The sequence below is a fragment of the Aegilops tauschii genome, chromosome 2 (genome assembly GCF_002575655.3).
Source record: "Aegilops tauschii subsp. strangulata cultivar AL8/78 chromosome 2, Aet v6.0, whole genome shotgun sequence".
NCBI lineage: Eukaryota > Viridiplantae > Streptophyta > Magnoliopsida > Poales > Poaceae > Aegilops > Aegilops tauschii.
In genome coordinates, this window is record NC_053036.3 from 36,295,541 (window position 1) to 36,316,230 (window position 20,690).

The following is a 20,690-nucleotide window of genomic DNA, read 5'->3' on the forward strand; positions in this document are numbered from 1 at the left end:
CTGAGGCCTCAGTGGCACATCCTCGTCGTCGTCCAGAAGATCAATGACATTGGGAAGAGCTGCAAAAGGGATCAATCGACAAAAATTTAATCGACCAACCAAACAGTCGAGTAAACGAAGAAAGGATTACAAGATTTGTACCTGGGTTGGAGGTGACTGCATCTTCCATTTCCTCGTCTTCATTCTTGTGAGCAGAGGTCTCGGAGGTAGCAGCACTACAAATTTCAAGATTCTGTCGGCTGTATCTGTCGCAGTGAGTTGACCTAAATTCGGATTCAAATTAAGCCAAGAAAACAAGTCCAACTATTACCCGGAAGCAATGGGAATGGCCACTCTGATCTTGGGCAAGGCCTTTTGCGGTTTTGACGGTGCAGCTTTCGGTTGCTTGGGTGCTTTCTCAGACGGCGCTGGAGAGGAAGTCCGAGGACGCTTTGTCGATTGCCCAGTCTGTGCAGTCGCTTTGCCACAGATACTTGCCGGATCATGAGTGAGCTTGGAACGCCTTTCCCTACGAGGAGGGGAGTTGACCTCTTCTTCATCACTCGGGTCGTCGCTCTCCTCGTCCTCTTCTCCATCAGAGTGCCACTCGCCACTCTCGCCTCCCCCTCCGGATCTTGCTCCTGCTCCCCGTTGGGCATCGAGTACATCTCAGTAAGGGCCTGAAAGACAGCAAGTGAAACAAAAATCAGTCAGTTGACAGTGAACAGTTACATGATAAATCAAGAAAACACTCGGCGATTTAGAGTCGGACCTGGTCTGGTTCGTACGAGTTGTCGAGTGGAGCGATCCTCCGGGACCCCCTGGGGTTGTCCTTGTTGCCAGTGATACCCCTCAGCCATTGCTCCACCGTTTCCTCGTCGACTTCCTCTGGATGAATCCGAGTGGTATCATCGATACCCGAATACATCCACATCGGATGGTCACGAGCTTGAAGCGGCTGAATGCGTCGCCTGAGGAAGACCTCCAACAGATCCATGCCAGTCATGCCGTCACGGACGAGCTGGACCACTCGCTCGAGCAACACCTACACCTCCGCTTTCTCCTCCGGGGTCACTTTCAGAGCAGAGGCTTCTCGACTCGAGCCATGGAAAAGGGAGGAAGTCCAGTCGACTGACCTGAAGTCGGCTGGTCTTTGCAGTAGAACCAGGTCGACTGCCATCCTCTGACTGACTCGGGAAGGATCATGGTTGGAAAAGTGCTTTTACCTCTCATCTGAATCCCAAGACCCCCACACATCTGGATCACATGCGTCCTCTTGTCACTCGGGTTGGCCTTCTTGACCGACTGAGAACGGCACGTGAAAATGTCCTTGAAGAGACCCCAGTGTGGTCGACAGCCCAGGAAATTCTCGCACATGGACACGAAGGAAGCAAGGTACACGATGGTGTTGGGGGAAAAGTGATGAAGTTGTGCTCCAAAGAAGTTCAAGAAACCTCGGAAGAAAGGATGGGGAGGCAAAGAAAACCCGCGGTCGACATGAGTTGCGAGGAGAACGCACTCACCCTCCTGTGGCCGCGGCTCGGTCTCATCCTCCGGGAGACGCGCCGATCCATGGGGAATCAGTCCACCCTCGGCCAGATCGTCGATGTCGTCCTACTGGATCGTCGACCGAATCCAATCACCCTGGATCCAGCCACGCGGCAAGCTGGACCTCGACGAAGATCCGCCCCGGTTGGACTTCTTCCCCTTCGCCTTCGCCGTCGCCTTCTTCGCGCGCTCCAAGGCCACCGTCCTCTCCTTCCCCATTGCAGCGGGCGGAGCTCAAGCAGAGCAGTGGTGCCGAGAGCAGAGGTGGTTGCGGTGGAGAAATCGGTGGAGAAAGAAGGAGAATGGGAACGCACTGTGCAAAAAAACCCCAATTCGGCGCCTTATAAGAGATCGTCTCCGAGTGGCTGACCCGTGGGCCCAGGCGATCCTATCAAATCCCACAACAGTCGCGCGCGCAGTACGTGGCGCGGAAATCAAGGCGGCCCTACCTAATCCGTCCCGATTACTGCGGCCTCCTCCGCCCCGTGCGCTTCCCAAAATTCAAATCCTGCGATATCCGCGGACGGCAGAGCAGCCTGTCAGACTGGAGCTTCTTTCCATATCAACGCTCGAAGTCTAGCAACAAAAGTTCACTCGGCAAAACCAAGAATGGATCAAGGCGACTGAAAATGAAGTCAAAGTTGTCACATGGTTCATCAGTTCAAGGAGAACGCTTCTGTAACATAAAACTGAGTCAGAACCAACTTCAACTCCTTTTTCCACTCGAACCCTGAACCATTCGGGGGCTAATGATGAAGCTATGTACCTAGGGTAGGGTCATAGGCCTAACCCAAACACCTTCCCCTAGGAGATCACCCTAAAGTCAGAAGTATTCATAGGATGGCATCATCCACTCGACCAGAAGCATTCCACTCAGAAGACTCCAGTTCATTCGACCAGAAAGTACTCACTCGACCGTAACAAGAATCACTCGACGGATAGAAGATCTAAAGCCACTCTGTATGGCAACGGTCAGGCGTTACCCATAGACTTAATGATCATTTATGTCACTTTACTACTAGCGTTACCAGTAACGCTAGCTCTTTATGTACCTTAAACCCCTTGTAACGTGGGCTGGCTGGGGCTCGGCGCACTCTATATAAGCCACCCCCCTCCACTGGCACAAGGGTTCGCACCCCCTGTAATATTCACACACATAATCCAGTCGACCGCCTCCGGGCTCCGAGACATAAGGCTGTTACTTCCTCTGCGAAGGGCCTGAACTCGTAAAACTCGTATGTACAACTTCGTCATAGCTAGGATCTTGCCTCCTCATACCTACCCCCCATTCTACTGTCAGTCATAGAACCACGACACCGTACACGACAAATCTTGGAGTGCCTTTGGGGTGCCCCCTGCCCATGTATATAAAGGAGGGAGGAGGAGGAGGCCGGCATAGGAGGAGGCCGGCCTAGGAGGAGTGCGCCCATAGGGGGAGTCCAACTAGAATTCCCAATCCTAGTTGGAGTCCCCTTCCTTTTCCAAGAGGGGAGAGAGGGAAGGAGTAGCAGAGGGAGAAGTAAAGAGAGGGGGGTGCCGCCCCCTCCCTAGTACAATTCGGACTTGCCATGGGGGGGGGCCAACCCTTGAGGCCCTTCTCTCCTTTCCCGTATGGCCCATTAAGACCCACTACTTCCCCCGGCGAATTCCCGTAACTCTCTGGTACTCCGAAGAATACCCGAATCACTCGGAACCTTTCCGATGTCCGAATATAGCCTTCAATATATCGATCTTTACATCTCGACCATTTCAAGACTCCTTGTTATGTCCTTGATCTCATCCGAGACTCCAAACAACCTTCGGTACATCAAATCACATAACTCATAATACAAATCGTCATCGAACGTTAAGCGTGCGGACCCTACGGGTTCGAGAACTATGTAGACATGACCGAGACACATCTCTCGTCAATAACCAATAGCGGAACCTGGATGCTCATATTGGCTCCTACATATTCTACGAAGATCTTTATCGGTCAAACCGTATGACAACGTACGTTGTTCCCTTTGTCATCGGTATGTTACTTGCCCGAGATTCGATCGTCGGTATCATTATACCTAGTTCAATCTCGTTACCGGCAAGTCTCTTTACTCGTTCCGTAATGCAACATCCTACAACTAACTCATTAGTCACATTGCTTGCAAGGCTTATAGTGATGTGCATTACCGAGAGGGCCCAGAGATACCTCTCCGACAATCGGAGTGACAAATCCTAATCTCGATCTATGCCAACTCAACAAACACCATCGGAGACACCTGTAGAGCATCTTTACAATCACCCGGTTACGTTGTGACGTTTGATAGCACACAATGTGTTCCTCCGGTATTAGGGAGTTGCATAATCTCATAGTCATAGGAACATGTATAAGTCATGATGAAAGCAATAGTAATAAAACTAAACGATCATTTATGTTAAGCTAACGGATGGGTCTTGTCCATCACATCATTCTCTAATGATGTGATCCCGTTCATCAAATGATAACACATGTCTATGATCAGGAAACTTAACCATCTTTGATTAACGAGCTAGTCAAGTAGAGGCATACTAGGGACACTCTGTTTTGTCTATGTATCCACACATGTACTAAGTTTCTGGTTAATACAGTTCTAGCATGAATAATAAAAATTTATCATGATATAAGGAAATATAAATAACAACTTTATTATTGCCTCTAGGGCATATTTCCTTCAAATACAGCAAGACATGAAATGATGAGGAAAAAATAAAATTTACAACCAAAACCATACATGTTGTCTTCCTACTTTAATTGCACACCCCCCTCTCCCCTTGCGCTTGTCTAAACCAGGTTTTTAAGACTGCAACTCACCGCTAGAAACAAATATCCAGTAAACTTTAAAGGAACATCAGTTGGGGCATCGTCCCACGTAATGCAGGCTTATAATGCTTCACCACCAGTTTAGAGGGGTGGAGAAACCGAACCGTGCTGCAAAATAAAATTGAAAGAAAAGGTCGAAATCATCACACCAAGAGCTAGCCCACTGCTTCGCTTGATTGATACACCAACTACTAAGATCCAAAGAGAGTTAACAAATCTAGCAACCTGTACCCTCATAGCCCTACGATGCTGCCAGATCGAACGTCGTCGAAGTACTAACATGGCGGCGTGAAGGAGAAAGCTTGAGTGGCGGCTAGGGTTTGTCCTAATACACTCTACTAAGGGTGAAGTGGTTAGATAATTTTCGTCCGAAACCGTTTGTGAATTCGTTTATCTATACTCCTATATAGTGTATCAATATGAAGGGATATAGACCGTTGGATCTTTGTAATCCGACAGCTCACACTCAATTGGTTTAGATAGATAGATAGAGGACTATGTGGCACTAGTGCAGAACCAGGCTTTAGCGCCGGTTCGTAAGGGCCTTTAGTGCCGGTTCTGCAACCGGCACTAAAGAGTGGAGACTAAAGCCCCCCCCCCTTTAGTACTGGTTCGGCACGAACCGGCGCTAACGTGCCACCACGTGGCACGAGCTAGGCCCGGGTGCGTGTAGGACATTAGTGCCGGTTGGTAACACCAACCGGTACTAAATGTTTGGGAGTGTTTTGGTTTTAATTTTTATTTTTCTTTTAATTTTGTGTTTTCAATTTAATTTAGTGATTGTTTTACATTATAATGAGTTGTTAAATCATTAGGTGAAAGTACCACAGATTAGTTTCGACTGGATGCATGTGGATCCAGGTAAGTGATCAAGTAATATGGATATGGCATATACTTGATCACCTAGTTAGGATCCATCCAGTTGAAACTAATATGCGGTTTCATTCATAAATGATATAATAACTCATCATCATCATCATCATCATATTAATATAAAAACTCTTGCATCATATCATCACCAACAACAGTATATACTAGCTAGCAAAGATATCATCGAGTTCAACATGGTCATGATATTATAAGCGTTCATAACACCACAAAAGCAAATCACTCTTTGAGATTAAGTTCAGGACGAAGAACACGGACACGCATGAGAGGACAACAAGTACTAAGAGCATGATAACTAGCTAAATCACTCCTGCTGCTCTTTCTCAGGTAAAATAGCATAGAACATGTATAGCTCTCCTGATTCATCATATTGGAGCATGCAGATGAACCTGTCTCCTAATCGTGGGTTGCGCTTCTGATTGCTACCCCCTAGTACTTATCTGCGATCGTTAACAATTTTGCTCCAATCTTTCACTATTAAGCATTCATCGCTTTTAGAAATCATGAATGCACTCATGTGTACTGTAGGATATCTTGGCCGTAAGCTAACAATTGACATGCGACCTTTAGTCTCGATCCACTGAGGGACAACTGTCATCGGGAGTCCCTGTTGAAGAACATCGTATAGTAATTAATTTACTTAGCAATGAAAGTTTAGCTTGAAAAATAATGTATGCAAAAGATGCACTGAGGACTAATAGTAAAAATCTTACCATCTTTCCTAAATACATGTGACCGTAGTTCAATACGATCACTATTGGTCGCACGTTTTGAGTACTAAGATTTTCAAATTCAGGAAAATAATTTCTCTTAACAGCATCAAGATCCTCAAGCCATGAAACATAATGACTTATCTCCTCGCAGTTTAGTTCAGCTTCGGGACAGTAGTAGGTCCTGTCTACCAAGCGCCGGACATGTTTGCTTGAATGGAAATAAGCTGTCAATAGAAATTAGTTGACAACTATTTTTGAATAAACAATATCAAAGACATAAATATGGTTGAGAAACTCACATAATGGTAGAACTGGAGGCGTCTGCACATCGACCCAGATGTCTCTATTACCTTCAATATCATCTTCCGGACGAATATCAAAGGTGATAACCATATCAGGCTCAAATGCATAAGCCTTGCATAGTGCTTGCCAAGTTTTGCATTCAAAATAGGTGTATGTGTCTGCATTGTGTAATTTGACGTTGAAAGTATAACCATGCTCGGTCTTCAGGTAAACTCTCTTTACCTCCGTAGTTTCCATAGCACTGAAACCTATCTTATCCAAGACAAAAATTCTTGCATGGCAGGGGATGCGCTAGTAGAATAGTGAAAATTCAAAATTATAAGTTGAAGCCAATGAAGCATATATAAGTCATGCTTAATTACGAAAAAAGACTTGTCGTTGTGACTTACTGTATCCACTTCAAAGGTCTCATCCAGCTTGATGCTGAAGCGTCTATCATCAACAAGGAAATTTCTGTCACACAGGCCGCGCTGGTCTTCACAGAATTCGCACTTAATGAAATCTTTTTCGTCGTCAGACGACGTTTCCTATGTTCATATAGGTGAAACATTAAACACTTACTAGTTCTATTAATTCAACTAATTCAACTACTTCTATTAGTTCAACTAGTTGTATTAATTCAACTAATTCAACTAAGCATTTAATAAAAATAAACTTGTTCTATTAATTTCCTTACTAAAATAAAGTAGCTAGTTCTATATAGTAATATTTTAATTAGATCATCAAATCTCAGATATCTAAATTTTCTTACTAAAAACTAAACTAGTTCTATTAATTCAACTAAGAATTTACTAAAAATAAACTAGTTCTATTAATTTTCGTACTAAAAAATATATATAAAGTAGCTATATATAGTAATATTTTAATTAGATCATCAAATCTCATATACCTAAATTTTCTTACTAAAAATAAACTAGTTCTATTAATTCAACAAATTCAACTAAAAATTTACTAAAAATGAACTAGTTATATTAATTTTCTTACTAAAATATATAAAGTAGCTATATATAGTAATATTTTAATTAGATCATCAAATCTCATATACCTAAATTTTCTTACTAAAAATAAACTAGTTCTATTAATTCAACTAGTTCAACTAAGCATTTACTAAAAATAAACTAGTTATATTAATTCAACAGAAAATTTGACATGCATTAATCTAAACAACAGAAAACAGAAAATAAGTAAAAAAATGTGTGTGTGTGTCTCTGTGTGTGTATGTGTGTGTGTATGTGTGTGTATGGCTGTGTGTGTGTACGAGCGGGGCGGCGGCGTACGGGCGGCGGGCCGGGGGCGACGGCGCGAGACGGCGACACGTACAGGGCGGCGGGCCGGGGGCGACGGGGACGACGAAGACGGGCGGCGGGCCGGGGGCGACGGCGCGAGACGGCGACGACGGCGCGGCGGGTCGCGCGACGACGGGGGCCGGCTGGGGCGGCGACGGGGGCGGCGACGACGACGGCGACAGGGACGGGCTGGGGCGCGACAGGGGCGGCGACGGGGGTGAAGAACAAACTGAAACGAACTGAAAATATTCGTAAGTGGTGCTTATATAGCGGTGGCCATTAGTACCGGTTTGATCCACCAACCGGTACTAAAGGCCTATTTTGGCCAGGCCAAGAGGCGGGAAGAGCAGGCCTTTAGTACCGGTTGGTGGCTCCAACCGGTAGTAAAGACCCACCTTTAGTACCGGGTTGGGCTACCAACCAGTACTAAAGGGGGTGCGCTGCCACCCGCGGTGTAGAAAGTTTAGTCCCACCTCGTCGGGCGAAGGGCAGCCGCACTGGTTTATAAACCCAGCCGCGGCTGCTACTTTGAACTCCCTTGTAAAGCAGGCTTCTGGGCCTAACTATGGCACGCTGCCCTGTGAGCCCGCTGGCCCTTGTGGGCCTGAATTTCCACGCCCGTGGTCTAGCAGGCCCACTGGGCAGCGCCCCAATAATTTTTTATATAGTTTTTTTCTTTTCTTCTTTATTTATTTTCTTCTATTTATTTTTGAGTAGTTTTTTATATAGTTTTTTTCTTTTCTGCTTTTTTTATTTTCTTCTATTTATTTCTGATTAGTTTTTTATATAGTTTTTTCTTTTCTCCAAATCGGTAAATGACTGAAAAATAGCAAATGCTGTCACAAAGTGCAAACTGCACTGCACATAGCTCCGTGCAGTCTACACTATTCCTCAAGGCTTAAAGCTAAGCAACGTGCAGATGAGCATTGCGCCTCTCCTTCATCGTCTCTGCACTCAGGGCTTATAAACCGCTCCTAGTGCCTCTCTCTTCGCGAGGTGGGACTAAAAAACAGCTTACTAAGAAACTATAGTACCGGTTCATGGCACGAACCGGTACTAAAGGTGCCCGTGAGGCCCCAACCTGACCACAGCCTGACGCAGCCTCATTAATACCGGTTCGTGACACGAACCGGTACTGAAGATTGCTCACGAACCGGTACTAATGATCTCCGTCCGCAAAATCAAACCGGCACTAATGTGCTTCACATTTGACCCTTTTTCTACTAGTGTGGGCACATATAAACCGTTAGATGGAGTAATCGGACGGCCCGCGGTGTAGGGATTCGCGTGCACATCTTGCAATAGAGAGTACGTGCAGGTTCGTGATTCTTCTGCCGGACAGAGCGTCCTAGAAATCTCTGGTAGGCTCTCATGAGAGTGCTACCCTACAGTACTACTACTAGCAAGCCATTCCACCATGCAAAAGAAGTACTGCTACACGTGATGGGAGAGAGTGAGGGAGAAGTGTGGCAAGGGCAAAATGTTAACTGAAGGGATTTTATTTAGTACAAATAATCAGAAGCTTAATACTACTATTCACTAGCTTCTTTTTTTCAATTGATTGGTCCGTCTGGTTATCAGATTACAAACACAAATAAAGTGAAAGCTTAATATGTGTAGTAATTAAATAGCTTGTTACCTTCTCTTATAAATTCATTTTATAACTATGATTCAGGTTTTTCTATTGTCTCCACTAATAATCACCCCCTCACCCCTCGGATGCTAGTATATAAGATATCTACCACTTCGTCCCTTGCAAAAGGCCGCTACCGAATTCCTCAGGAACCGAGGGGCGAGGCGGAAAGAAGCCAGGGTTTCTCGGCGGGGGCAGAAACGGAATATCCCGGGCAGCGAAAGAAATGGGGACAAAATTCAGATTCAAGGTCAAGCTATACAAGGACAGAGCAGGAAGCAGCGGAGACGGCGGCGGCGGCGAGCCCACGCCGCCGCCCGCACCAGGGCCTGCGCCGTCGCCCTCCCTCGACCCCGCGGCGCTTTCCGCCTCGCCGCTCCGGCTTCAGCCGCCGCCGACCCCCATCGTCAGGTACACGGTGAGTTTCTTGCGTCCTCCTTGCTGTCTCCTGGGTGAACGGCGATGGTTGCTCGGCGATCGTTTCGCCGGTATCTCGTTCCTTCGGCGCGAATCGGTGGTGCGTCCGGGTGACCTCGGCTTCGTTCTTGGTCCGCTTTCGGGCGTTTCCTGCGCCCAGTTCAGGGGGGCGCTTTCTTGGCTGCTGCGGGATCGGGCGTCGTCGTCGTCGTAGTTTGGTTATCAATTTCTTGGCTACGTTCTTCGAATTGGTGCAGTTGTTCGATTATGATTTCGAGCCCTCCAACCAATTCGTTGGGGCTTCTATCCAGAAATTGCGTTCCTTTGATTGCTGCGAGTTCTTGGTCCAATCACGTGACTTTGGAAACTGAAGGCTGTTGGATTTCCCTTTGTTGTCCGGGCCTGGAGTTCTGGTTTTCACTGCACTTTTTTTACACTGTTCTCTGCATTTGTGCTGCAAACTTTTCTTTTCTTACAATGCCATGCCATTTTTCTAGTATCAAGGGCAGGATGATGATGACGATGATTGGCCCGAAGACGATGGAACGGATTTGGATGCGGGGCAAGAGGATGAGGTGAAAATCTGTGTTCCTTTGCTGCTACTTGTTAGTTCAATTCCATGACTTGGTGACTTAAGTTCTTTGTCCAATTGTTCCGAACAGTGAATACAGAGAAGGATGCCTCGTCAGTCCTCACAGTGCTGGAATTAATTGTCTAGTTGTTGAATGTTGATTGCATTAGTTGGAGTCTGAATCTGTTGCTGTAGTTGTTGCTACACTTGTTTCTTTTCGGGTAATTATGGGCCTTATTTGTGCTGGAAAGTATCCTTTACAACTCTCTGTCTGCAATTATTTATAGGATGAATTACCAGATGACGAGAAATTCTACATTCCATTGTTCATGAGTGGTCAAAAGAAGAATCTCCCGCATGATCTCTTTCGGCATGACTCGGTGCCGCTCAACAAAAATGAATATTTTTCTCTGTGGAAAAACTGGAATCAGCTGCTGGACGGCAAGAGAACATACCTCCGACCACTGAGGGACCGCCGTGTTCTCAGTGTTAGTGGTGTTTTCCGGCGGCCGTTAGCTCGTCCATGGGCATTAGAATTCCAGGTGAGAAAATCATAGCTCCTCTGTTCGCAACAATGCAGTGAATAAACTTTCACTAGATTTTCAAGAGTTAGATCTTGAAACATTTCCAGTGAGCTTCTTCACTGTCCCAGTTATTCCTTGTCGGAGAGTAACATTGTTATCTTGAAATTTGTCAGCTTAACATGTAATTCTATTAGCATTCGCCTTGTTTGAGTGCTTGTTACATGTAACCTTAAAATGTTCAAACTGCAGTCATTCCCCTTGTTTGAGTGCTTGTTACATGCTAATTCTATGGTACTATCTGGGGAAGACATTGACTTCTTATTTGAATCCTTTGGTGTTAATTTTCATAGATGTTATATTCTGCGCAATTACAAGTGGAAACTGGAATCTACTCTTGACAAGGTCCTTATGTGTCTTAACTAATAATGTGAGTTAGGGTACAGGAGAAGTTCTTATGTGACCTCAAATAAGTCTTAGCTTTGCACAATGTGATCGATGATCCTTATCTAATGCTACATAGGTTTTCCCCATGAAGGCCTCATGTCATTTTCTTCCCAAATAAGTGGATGATTGGTGTGTGAAAACCATAATAGAATTTCTTAGGCTTACAATTTGCGCCTTGCGCTTCAGCATTACTTATTCGAATCCATTATTAATTCAGATGAATCTACTAAATAGTTGGTCCTTTTTTGCCGTACTTGCTTGTTCTATGGCAGGAACCACTCTTGGATTTGGTTGAGGATTATCCAGATAATGACATTGTCCAGGAAATGATCAAGGTAAGTTTGCATGGCATTACAGGAGCATTCTCATTATTTAAGTGTTTTATGCTAATGTGCAAAACTAGTTTTGTGCAGATTCTTTGTCAGCGCTATGTGCACTTCAAACGAACTCGCGGAGATGGCAGCTGTTTCTACAGAGCTTTCTTTTTCTCCTACTTGGTAACCATCTAAGTTACTAGGTTTTTTATGCTGTTGCTTTTTTGTTTGGCATCGAAGTTTGATATGACTCTACTTGTAAACAGGAAAATCTTGGACAAATGCAAGATAGTCAAGCTGAAGTTACTCGTCTAATGGAACATGTGGCAGTGTCCAGAGAGAATTTCTGTCGTCTGAAATGGGACAAAGCATACTTCTTAAATCCTGAAGAATACTTTTCAAGTGTTGCTTCTGTATGTATTCTCATAGCTCATAGAAGCTTCACTTTTTTTCTGATGTCGTAACCCCAATTCTTCTGTAATGAGTTTAGGCATTTACTGAAAATCAAACTATATATAATTTATAATACTTGCCAAAAATAATTTGATGTCACTTATGTGGCCTGAATTATCCTGTGCCCTTGCTGAATCTGTTCTGAAAGTTATCTGACCCCTTCCACATTATCAGAAAATATCTTTAATGAAGAACAATGCCTCACATTGAAAAATCCATGCTACTCTTGCTTTTTTTTTACTGTAGTACACATCTTTGTTTACTGTTCCAAGTATGAAATATATGCAGTGAGATGTATAATAGAAGATAGATTTTGCATTTGGTCATATCTATGACTGAACTAAGGCGAGATTTGGCCGAGCCTGAACATTCTATTACTTATCGAAAGAACAGTACAAAGTTCCGACAAATACAAAACTCCTTGGTCTTAGCGAATTCCAAAATGCGCCCACTAAACAGGAAAGGACGGTTATGCAGAGTGAGAAGAGAGTAAAACCTATGAGCGCTCAGGGAGCTGCCATACATGTAAAATTTAAGGAAAGACTGGGGAAGCTCATATACATGTAAAATATGCTAAACGAATATGATTTTGTCTGCATAACATAGCTTAGATCATATACTTAACCAGTTGTCTGCATGTTATTTCAGGAGCTGAATCATTTGGTCAATTCTGTTGCAAATGGGTATGAGCTTTGAACTTGATATTTTCTAGTGATTTTCTTTGACAAGACGTGACATTAACTTTCAAGATCCCTTTGCTTCTTTGTAGTTACGTTTGGGATTAAAAATAATTGCTTTTATCATTTGCAGTCTTAGTTCTGACGAGTTGCAGAAGAGAAGTCTACAGGAGATGATGCCACTCAGGGGTAAGGATACTACATGCTTGCCAAAATGTTTTGTTTGTCCACTTCTTCTCTCTCGCTTAACACTTTTTTTCCAGTTATTTCCTTGCTAAGATTGCTGGCAGAGACTGAGATCCGTACGCGAATAGATGATTACAAACCATTTATCCCTGGAAAGGTGAATGTCAATCAGGTTAGAATTTCTTACCCCTAGTACTTTTCTCGAATAGTCAACTAGTATTATCAAGGTTGAGAATTTTCTCTGCATAAGCATGTAAAATCCCGGAAACAATTATCCCTGTGAATTGTAATAAGATAATCATGACCAAAATAAGTTAACCAATACTGAATTTACCATTTACATACTGAGCTCACTGTTGCACATATTATGGTTTTGTAACAGTATTGCTGGAAAGAGGTGCGTCCCCTGGACGTCAAAGCATCGGCGCTAGCAATGAGGGCTCTAACGTATGCACTTGGCATCCCGCTGCGACTGGAAACTCTAGGCGAAGGCTTGACGGCTGGAGGTTTGCAAGTAAAGCGCCTTGATTTCTTCCCTCGATCAGAATCAGGGAAGGGTGCTTTCCATATAGTTCGAAGCTATTGGTCGTCAACCACAACCCCTGAACCACTGGAGATTGGAAGTGGCAGCCTGATGTCATCTGATGGCACACCTTTGCTGACCTTGCTGTGCAGGCCTGACAACTGCGATATTTTGTATCGCAAGTAAACGAACGGTGCAAGTATTACTTGATGTAGAAAATTCTTGGACGACGATACAAAAATCTAAGGGATTTTTTGTGGCATCTCATCTCAATCTACTTGTAAAGTTGTGATTACTCAATTGAGCAAAAAGCCACAAGCTGTTCTATTCGCCTGGGCATGTTTAGTGTAGTAGTTTTAACTAGGCATCAGTTATATATTTTGGAATACTTGCATTGGGAAATGGGAATATATATTTCATTCTTACTGATGTTGTGCTCCTTTGCTTCTGTATTCGGAGGGAAGCTACATATATCATGAGAATATATGAAGAATTAGTTTTTTTATATATATGTTGCAAGGTGATATGGCAGATGTTCTTTTCTCCAAAATTGAAGTATATAATTAGGATGTGACTGCAGATTTGAATCTTCACACTTGGTGAGCTTTTTGGGATAACCGTATTAGGGTGAAACTGTAATCTTGGCACACTATTACTGAGAAGTATAGTGTCTGGACTTAAAGTAGAATAATATTCAATAAAATCATCCCCTCCAAATATATTCCACGGTCAAACTTCTCTAGCTTTGAACACAGAATATAAAATATTTTTAGCCCGATATGTGAAAGTATCATCATCAGTTTGACCACGTAACATTTCATAATTTCTGACTCAACACAGATACAAAAATAGTACTACCTCGGCTACAAAAACGTCTTATATTTTCGGATGGAGGTAGTCTCTCCTCTCTCCTTTAAGTAGAGAAAAATATCTGATGTGACATCTCTTACAATGCGCCTATGTCACAATATTATACTGTTCAAAGTCTGTGAAAAATGTTTAAACCATCATCTATTAATAAACAAAAAGAACAAATGGTCATAGCCACTGTTGGCCCACACGGGAACTCCAAGGCGGACCCGCAAACCGACCCGTATCCTCCCGGACTGCGCTGTCCGGACCACGGGAGCCATCCAACGTGGACCTGTATCGGACCGCGGCACGGTCCGGACACATTTTCTCCTGCAAATCGGAGACAAACAAGGGGGAGGTTTGCGGGAATCCAGACCGCTCCCAATCCAGCTTCTGACCGTACTGGCCCAACAAAACCTCCCACCCGCACGTCCTTTCCATCCCACTCCTCGCGCCGCTTGCCGCGCCGGCCCAGAGCATAGAGCGGCCGACATTGATGCCGCGATTTGACCGGACGGGAAAGCGACGCAGACGGACGCGACCTCTCGGGCCGTTGGAGATGCCCTAAGGAAAAAAGAAAACTATCAATCTAGAGGAAGGAGAGCAACCTTTTTTTTCTCTCCCTGTCATCCAGAATACTCCCTCCGTTCCTAAATATTTGTCTTTCTAGACATTTCAAATGACTACCACATACGGATGTATGTAGACATATTTTAAAGTGTAGATTCACTCAGTTTGCTCCGTATGTAGTCATTTGTTGAAATGCCTAGAAAGACAAGTATTTAGGAACCGAGGGAGTAGATGAAAAGTGATATTATGAAATGTCGCCAGGAATGTGTTTGCACCAAATGTCTTATCTCTCCAAACATTTGATGTGTTTTGTCTTATGATAAACATTGTAGGTTGTCACGGCAAACTGAAAATATCAACTCATATCAGAAAGGAAAAATGTTAAGTATATTGTGATCAGATTAATATTAACATTCAGCTCGTTGTCCCTACAAAACATTCGACTTTGTTTTTTTTTTTCAGTTTTCATGCTTCTTCTGAACATAAGACCTTTTTCATTACAGCTTTTCTTTTTATCAAGTAAGTATTTCAGCGGGTACCGACAATCCAAGGGGGCAGGGTGGCAGCCCCCCCCCCCCCCACCCCCCCCCCCCCCCCCCAGTCCCAAAATATCTTTTATGGATGTTCACAGTTCCGTCACGCCTAATATAGTTCGACGATGTTGTTGTAAGATTTGTATGTTTATTGTACTAGTTGCATGTTGCTCACGCGCAGGTCACATATGACATGGGTAACAGATCGTGGCCCTCTCGGGTGACCTCATACGCACGGGGCGTCCAAGGTGGCAATTGTCACTTTGGAGGGTGAAGGGTTATTTATACTCACCCTTGTTCCTCCTCCAACCCTAACCAACACATTTGAGCTCCTCCTTCATTGCTAAACCTCAAAAGCTTGATTACTCTCAATACTACCATCCAAATACCACCAAACTTTGGGATTGGAAGAGAATCACCCGATTTACACTTTCACCAAACCAGTTCATGGTCCCCACTCTTGTTCATCGCCAAACTTGTTACTCTTGAAGATTTGGGGCTCCAAGGTGGTAGGAGTCAATTCCCGGGGCTGCAAGGTGGTAGGTGAGGGAGTCCTGGATTAGGGGGTCCTCGGACAGCCGGACTATATACTTTGGCCGGACTATTGGACTATGAAGATACAAGATTGAAGACTTCGTCCCGTGTTCGGGTGGGACTCTCCTTTGCGTGGAAGGCAAGCTTGGCAATTCGGATATGTAGATCTCCTTCTCTGTAACCGACTCTGTGTAACCCTATCCCCCTCCGGTGTCTATATAAACCGGAGGATTTAGTCCGTAGGACGAGAACAATCATAATCATAGGCTAGCTTCTAGGGTTTAGCCTCTACGATCTCGTGGTAGATCAGCTCTTGTAATACTCATATCATCAAGATCAATCAAGTAGGAAGTAGGGTATTACCTCCATCGAGAGGGCCCGAACCTGGGTAAACATTGTGTCCCCCGCCTCCTGTTACCATCCGCCTTAGACGCACAGTTCGGGACCCCCTACCCGAGATCCGCCGGTTTTGACACCGACATTGGTGCTTTCATTGAGAGTTCCACTGTGCCGTCACGATAAAGGCTTGATGGCTCCTTCGATCATCGGCAACGATGCGATCCAGGGTGAGGTTTTCCCACCGGACATATCTTCATATTCGGCGGCTTCGTATGGCGGGCCAACTCGCTTGGCCATCTGGAGCAGATCGAGAGCTACGCCCCTGGCCACCAAGTCAGGTTTGGAAGCTTGAACTATACTGCCGACATCCGCGGAGACTTGATCTTCAACGGATTCGAGCCCATGTCAGGTGCACCGCACAGTCACGACGAGCATGACTTAGCTCTACCGTCGGACGGTGTTCGGGAGATCACACCTGTGGCTACTCTGGCCCTCAATCCGGAGCAGATCGTGCCGTCCGAGGACGGGTGGTTTGTTGGGGAACGTAGCAGAAATTCAAAATTTTCCTACGTGTCACCAAGATCAATCGAGGAGATGCTAGCAACGAGAGGGGAGGAGTGCATCTACATACCCTTGTAGATCGCGAGCGGAAGCGTTCAAGAGAACGGGGTTGATGGAGTCGTACTCGTCGTGATCCAAATCACCGATGATCCTAGCGCCGAACAGACGGCACCTCCGCGTTCTACACACGTACGGAGCGGGGACGTCTCCTCCTTCTTGATCCAGCAAGGGGGAGGAGAAGTTGATGGAGATCCAGCAGCACGACGGCGTGGTGGGGAAAGTAGCGGGATCCCGGCAGGGCTTCGCCAAGCGCAAGCGGGGAGGAAGAGGTGTCACGAGAGGGAGGGAGGCGCCAGGGCTTGGGGTGCTGCTCCCATGCGCCTCCCCACTATATATAGGGGTGGAGGGGGCTGGTTTCTTGCCCTCCAAGTCCATTGGGGCGTTGGCAAAGGTGGGGGAAAGAAATCCCATCATTTCCCTTCCCCACCGATTGTTATCCCCCTTTTTTAGGGATCTTGATCTTATCCCTTCGGGATATGATCTTGTTCCTTATAAGGTGGGATCTTGGTGCGCCTTGACCAGGGGTGTGGGGCCTTGCCCCCACTACCCACGTTCATGTGGGTCCCCCCATGCAGGTGGGCCCCACTTCGGAACCTTCTAGAACCTTCCCGGTACAATACCGAAAAATCCCGAACATTTTCCGGTGGCCAAAATAGGACTTCCCATATATAAATCTTTACCTCCGAACCATTCCGGAACTCCTCGTGACGTCCGGTATCTCATCTGGGACTCCGAACGACTTTCGGATTTCTGCATACTAATATCTCTACAACCCTAGCGTCACCGAACCTTAAGTGTGTAGACCCTACGGGTTCGGGACACATGCAGACATGACCGAGACGACTCTCCGGTCAATAACCAACAGCAGGATCTGGATACCCATGTTGGCTCCCACATGTTCCATGATGATCTCATCGGATGAACCACGATGTCGAGGATTCACTCAATCCCGTATACAATTCCCTTTGTCAATCGGTACGTTACTTGCCCAAGATTCGATCGTCGGTATCCCAATACCTTGTTCAATCTCGTTACCGGCAAGTCACTTTACTCGTACCGTAATGCATGATCCCGTGACCAAACACTTGGTCACATTGAGCTCATTATGATGATGCATTACCGAGTGGGCCCAGAGATACCTATCCGTCATACAGAGTGACAAATCCCAGTCTCGATTCGTGCCAACCCAACAGACACTTTCGGAGATACCTGTAGTGCACCTTTATAGCCACCCAGTTACGTTGTGACGTTTGGTACACCCAAAGCATTCCTACGGTATCCGGGAGTTGCACAATCTCATGGTCTAAGGAAATGATACTTGACATTAGAAAAGCTCTAGCAAACGAACTACACGATCTTGTGCTATGCTTAGGATTGGGTCTTGTCCATCACATCATTCTCCTAATGATGTGATCCCGTTATCAATGACATCCAATGTCCATGGTCAGGAAACCATAACCATCTATTGATCAACGAGCTAGTCAACTAGAGGCTTACTAGGGACATGTTGTGGTCTATGTATTCACACATGTATTACGGTTTCCAGTTAATACAATTATAGCATGAACAACAGACAATTATCATGAACAAGGAAATACAATAATAACCATTTTATTATTGCCTCTAGGGCATATTTCCAACAGTCTCCCACTTGCACCAGATTCAATAATCTAGTTCACATCACCATGTGATTAACACTCAAAGTTCACTAGAGTCAATAATCTAGTCCACATCACCATGTGATTAACACTCAGTGAGTTCTAGGGTTTGATCATGTTATGATTACGAGAGAGGTTTTAGTCAACGGGTCTGCAACATTCAGATCCGTGTGTGCTTTACAAATCTCTGTCATCTTGTAGATGTAGCTACCACGCGCTACTTGGAGCTATTCCAAATAACTGCTCTACTATACGAATCCGGTTTACTACTCAGAGTCATCCGGATTAGTGGCAAAGTTTGCATCGACGTAATCCTTTACGACGAACTATTTTACCACCTCCATAATCGATAAAATTCCTTAGTCCACTAGATACTAAGGATAAGTTCGACCGCTGTCATGTGATCCATTCCCGGATCACTATTGTACCCCTTGACTAACTCATGGCAAGGCACACTTCAGGTGCGGTACACAGCATAGCATACTGTAGAGCCTACGTCTAAAGCATAGGGGACGACCTTCGTCCTTTCTCTCTCTTCTGCCGTGGTCAGGTCTTGAGTCTTACTCAATACTCACACCTTGTAACACATCCAAGAACTCCTTCTTTGCTGATCTATTTTGAACTCCTTCAAAATCTTGTCACGGTGTGTATTCATTTGAAAGTACTATTAAGCGTTTTTGATCTATCCTTATAGATCTTGATGCTCAATGTTCAAGTAGCTTAATCCAGGTTTTCCATTAAAACACTTTTCAAATAACCCTGGATGCTTTCCAGAAATTCTACATCATTTCTGATCAACAATATGTTAACAACATATACTCATCAAAAATTCTATAGTGCTCCCACTCACTTCTTTGGAAATACAAGTTTCTCATGAACTTTGTATAAACCCAAAATCTTTGATCATCTCATCAAAGCGTTCATTCCAACTCCGAGATGCTGACTCCAATCCTTAGAAGGATTGTTGGAGCTTTGCATACTTGTTAGCATCTTTCAGGATTGACAAAACCTTCTGGTTGTATCACATACAACCTTTCCTCAAGAAAATCGTCGAGGAAACAATGTTTTGACATCCTATCTGCAAGATTTCATAATAATGCAGTAACTGCTAATATAATTCTAGCAGACTCTTAGCATCGCTACGAGTGAGAAAGTCTCATCGCAGTCAACTCCTTGAACTTGCCGGAAAACATCTTAACGACAAGTCGAGCTTTCTTAATGGTGACACTTACCATCATTGTCTGTCTTCCCTTTAAAATCCATCTGTACCCAACAGCCTTACGACCATCAAGTAGTTCTTTCAAAGTCTATACTTTGTTTTCATACATGGATCCTCTCGGATTTTATGGCCTCGAGCCATTCGTCGGAATCCGGGCCCACCATCACTTCTCCATAGCTCGTAGGTTCATTGTTGTCTAGCAACATGACTTCCAAGACAGGATTACGTACCACTCTGAAGTAGTACGCATCCTTGTCGTCCTATGAGGTTTGGTAGTGACTTGATCTGAAGTTTCATGATCACTATCATAAGCTTCCACTTCAATTGGTGTAGGTGCCACAGGAACTGAAGGAAATATGCCCTAGAGGCAATAATAAAGTTATTATTTATTTCCTTATATCATGATAAATGTTTATTATTCATGCTAGAATTGTATTAACCGGAAACATAATACATGTGTGAATACATAGACAAACAGAGTGTCACTAGTATGCCTCTACTTGACTAGCTCGTTAATCAAAGATGGTTATGTTTCCTAGCCATAGACATAAGTTGTCATTTGATTAACGAGATCACCTCATTAGGAGAATGACGTGATTGACTTGACCCATTCCGTTAGCTTAGCACCCGATCGTTTAGTATGTTGCTATTGCTTTCTTCATGACTTATACATGTTCCTCTGACTATGAGATTATGCAACTCCCGTTTACCGGAGGAACACTTTGTGTGCTACCAAACGTCACAACGTAAATGGGTGATTATAAAGGTGCTCTACAGGTGTCTCCAAAGGTACTTGTTGGGTTGGTGTATTTCGAGATTAGGATTTGTCACTCCGATTGTCGAAGAGGTATCTCTGGGCCCACTCGGTAATGCACATCACTATAAGCCTTGCAAGCATTGTGACTAATAAGTTAGTTGCAGGATGATGTGTTATGGAACGAGTAAAGAGACTTGCCGATAACGAGATTGAACTAGGTATCGAGATACCGACGATCGAATCTCGGGCAAGTAACATACTGATGACAAAGGGAACAACGTATGTTGTTATGCGGTCTGACCGATAAAGATC

General features: G+C 44.6%; 1 protein-coding gene across 1 annotated transcript; it reads left to right on the forward strand.

The window, feature by feature from the left end:
- The first annotated feature begins 9,411 nt into the window (after positions 1–9,411).
- Positions 9,412–13,821, forward strand: LOC109737117 (OVARIAN TUMOR DOMAIN-containing deubiquitinating enzyme 1). Its single transcript, XM_020296336.3, has 10 exons — positions 9,412–9,604; positions 10,101–10,178; positions 10,462–10,716; positions 11,415–11,477; positions 11,556–11,639; positions 11,723–11,869; positions 12,558–12,592; positions 12,720–12,775; positions 12,850–12,944; positions 13,155–13,821. The coding sequence occupies exons 1-10, from the start codon at positions 9,413–9,415 to the stop codon at positions 13,479–13,481; spliced, it is 1,332 nt and encodes a 443-aa protein (XP_020151925.1). The 5' UTR covers position 9,412; the 3' UTR covers positions 13,482–13,821.
- The last annotated feature ends 6,869 nt before the right edge of the window (positions 13,822–20,690 follow it).

Excerpts from the sequence above, each read along its gene's own strand:
- LOC109737117 (XM_020296336.3), top strand. The coding sequence starts at position 9,413 with ATGGGGACAAAATTCAGATTCAAGGTCAAGCTATACAAGGACAGAGCA. Across the intron at positions 9,605-10,100 it reads CCCCCATCGTCAGGTACACG|TATCAAGGGCAGGATGATGA; the intron begins GTGAGTTTCTTG and ends CCATTTTTCTAG. Across the intron at positions 11,640-11,722 it reads CTTTCTTTTTCTCCTACTTG|GAAAATCTTGGACAAATGCA; the intron begins GTAACCATCTAA and ends ACTTGTAAACAG.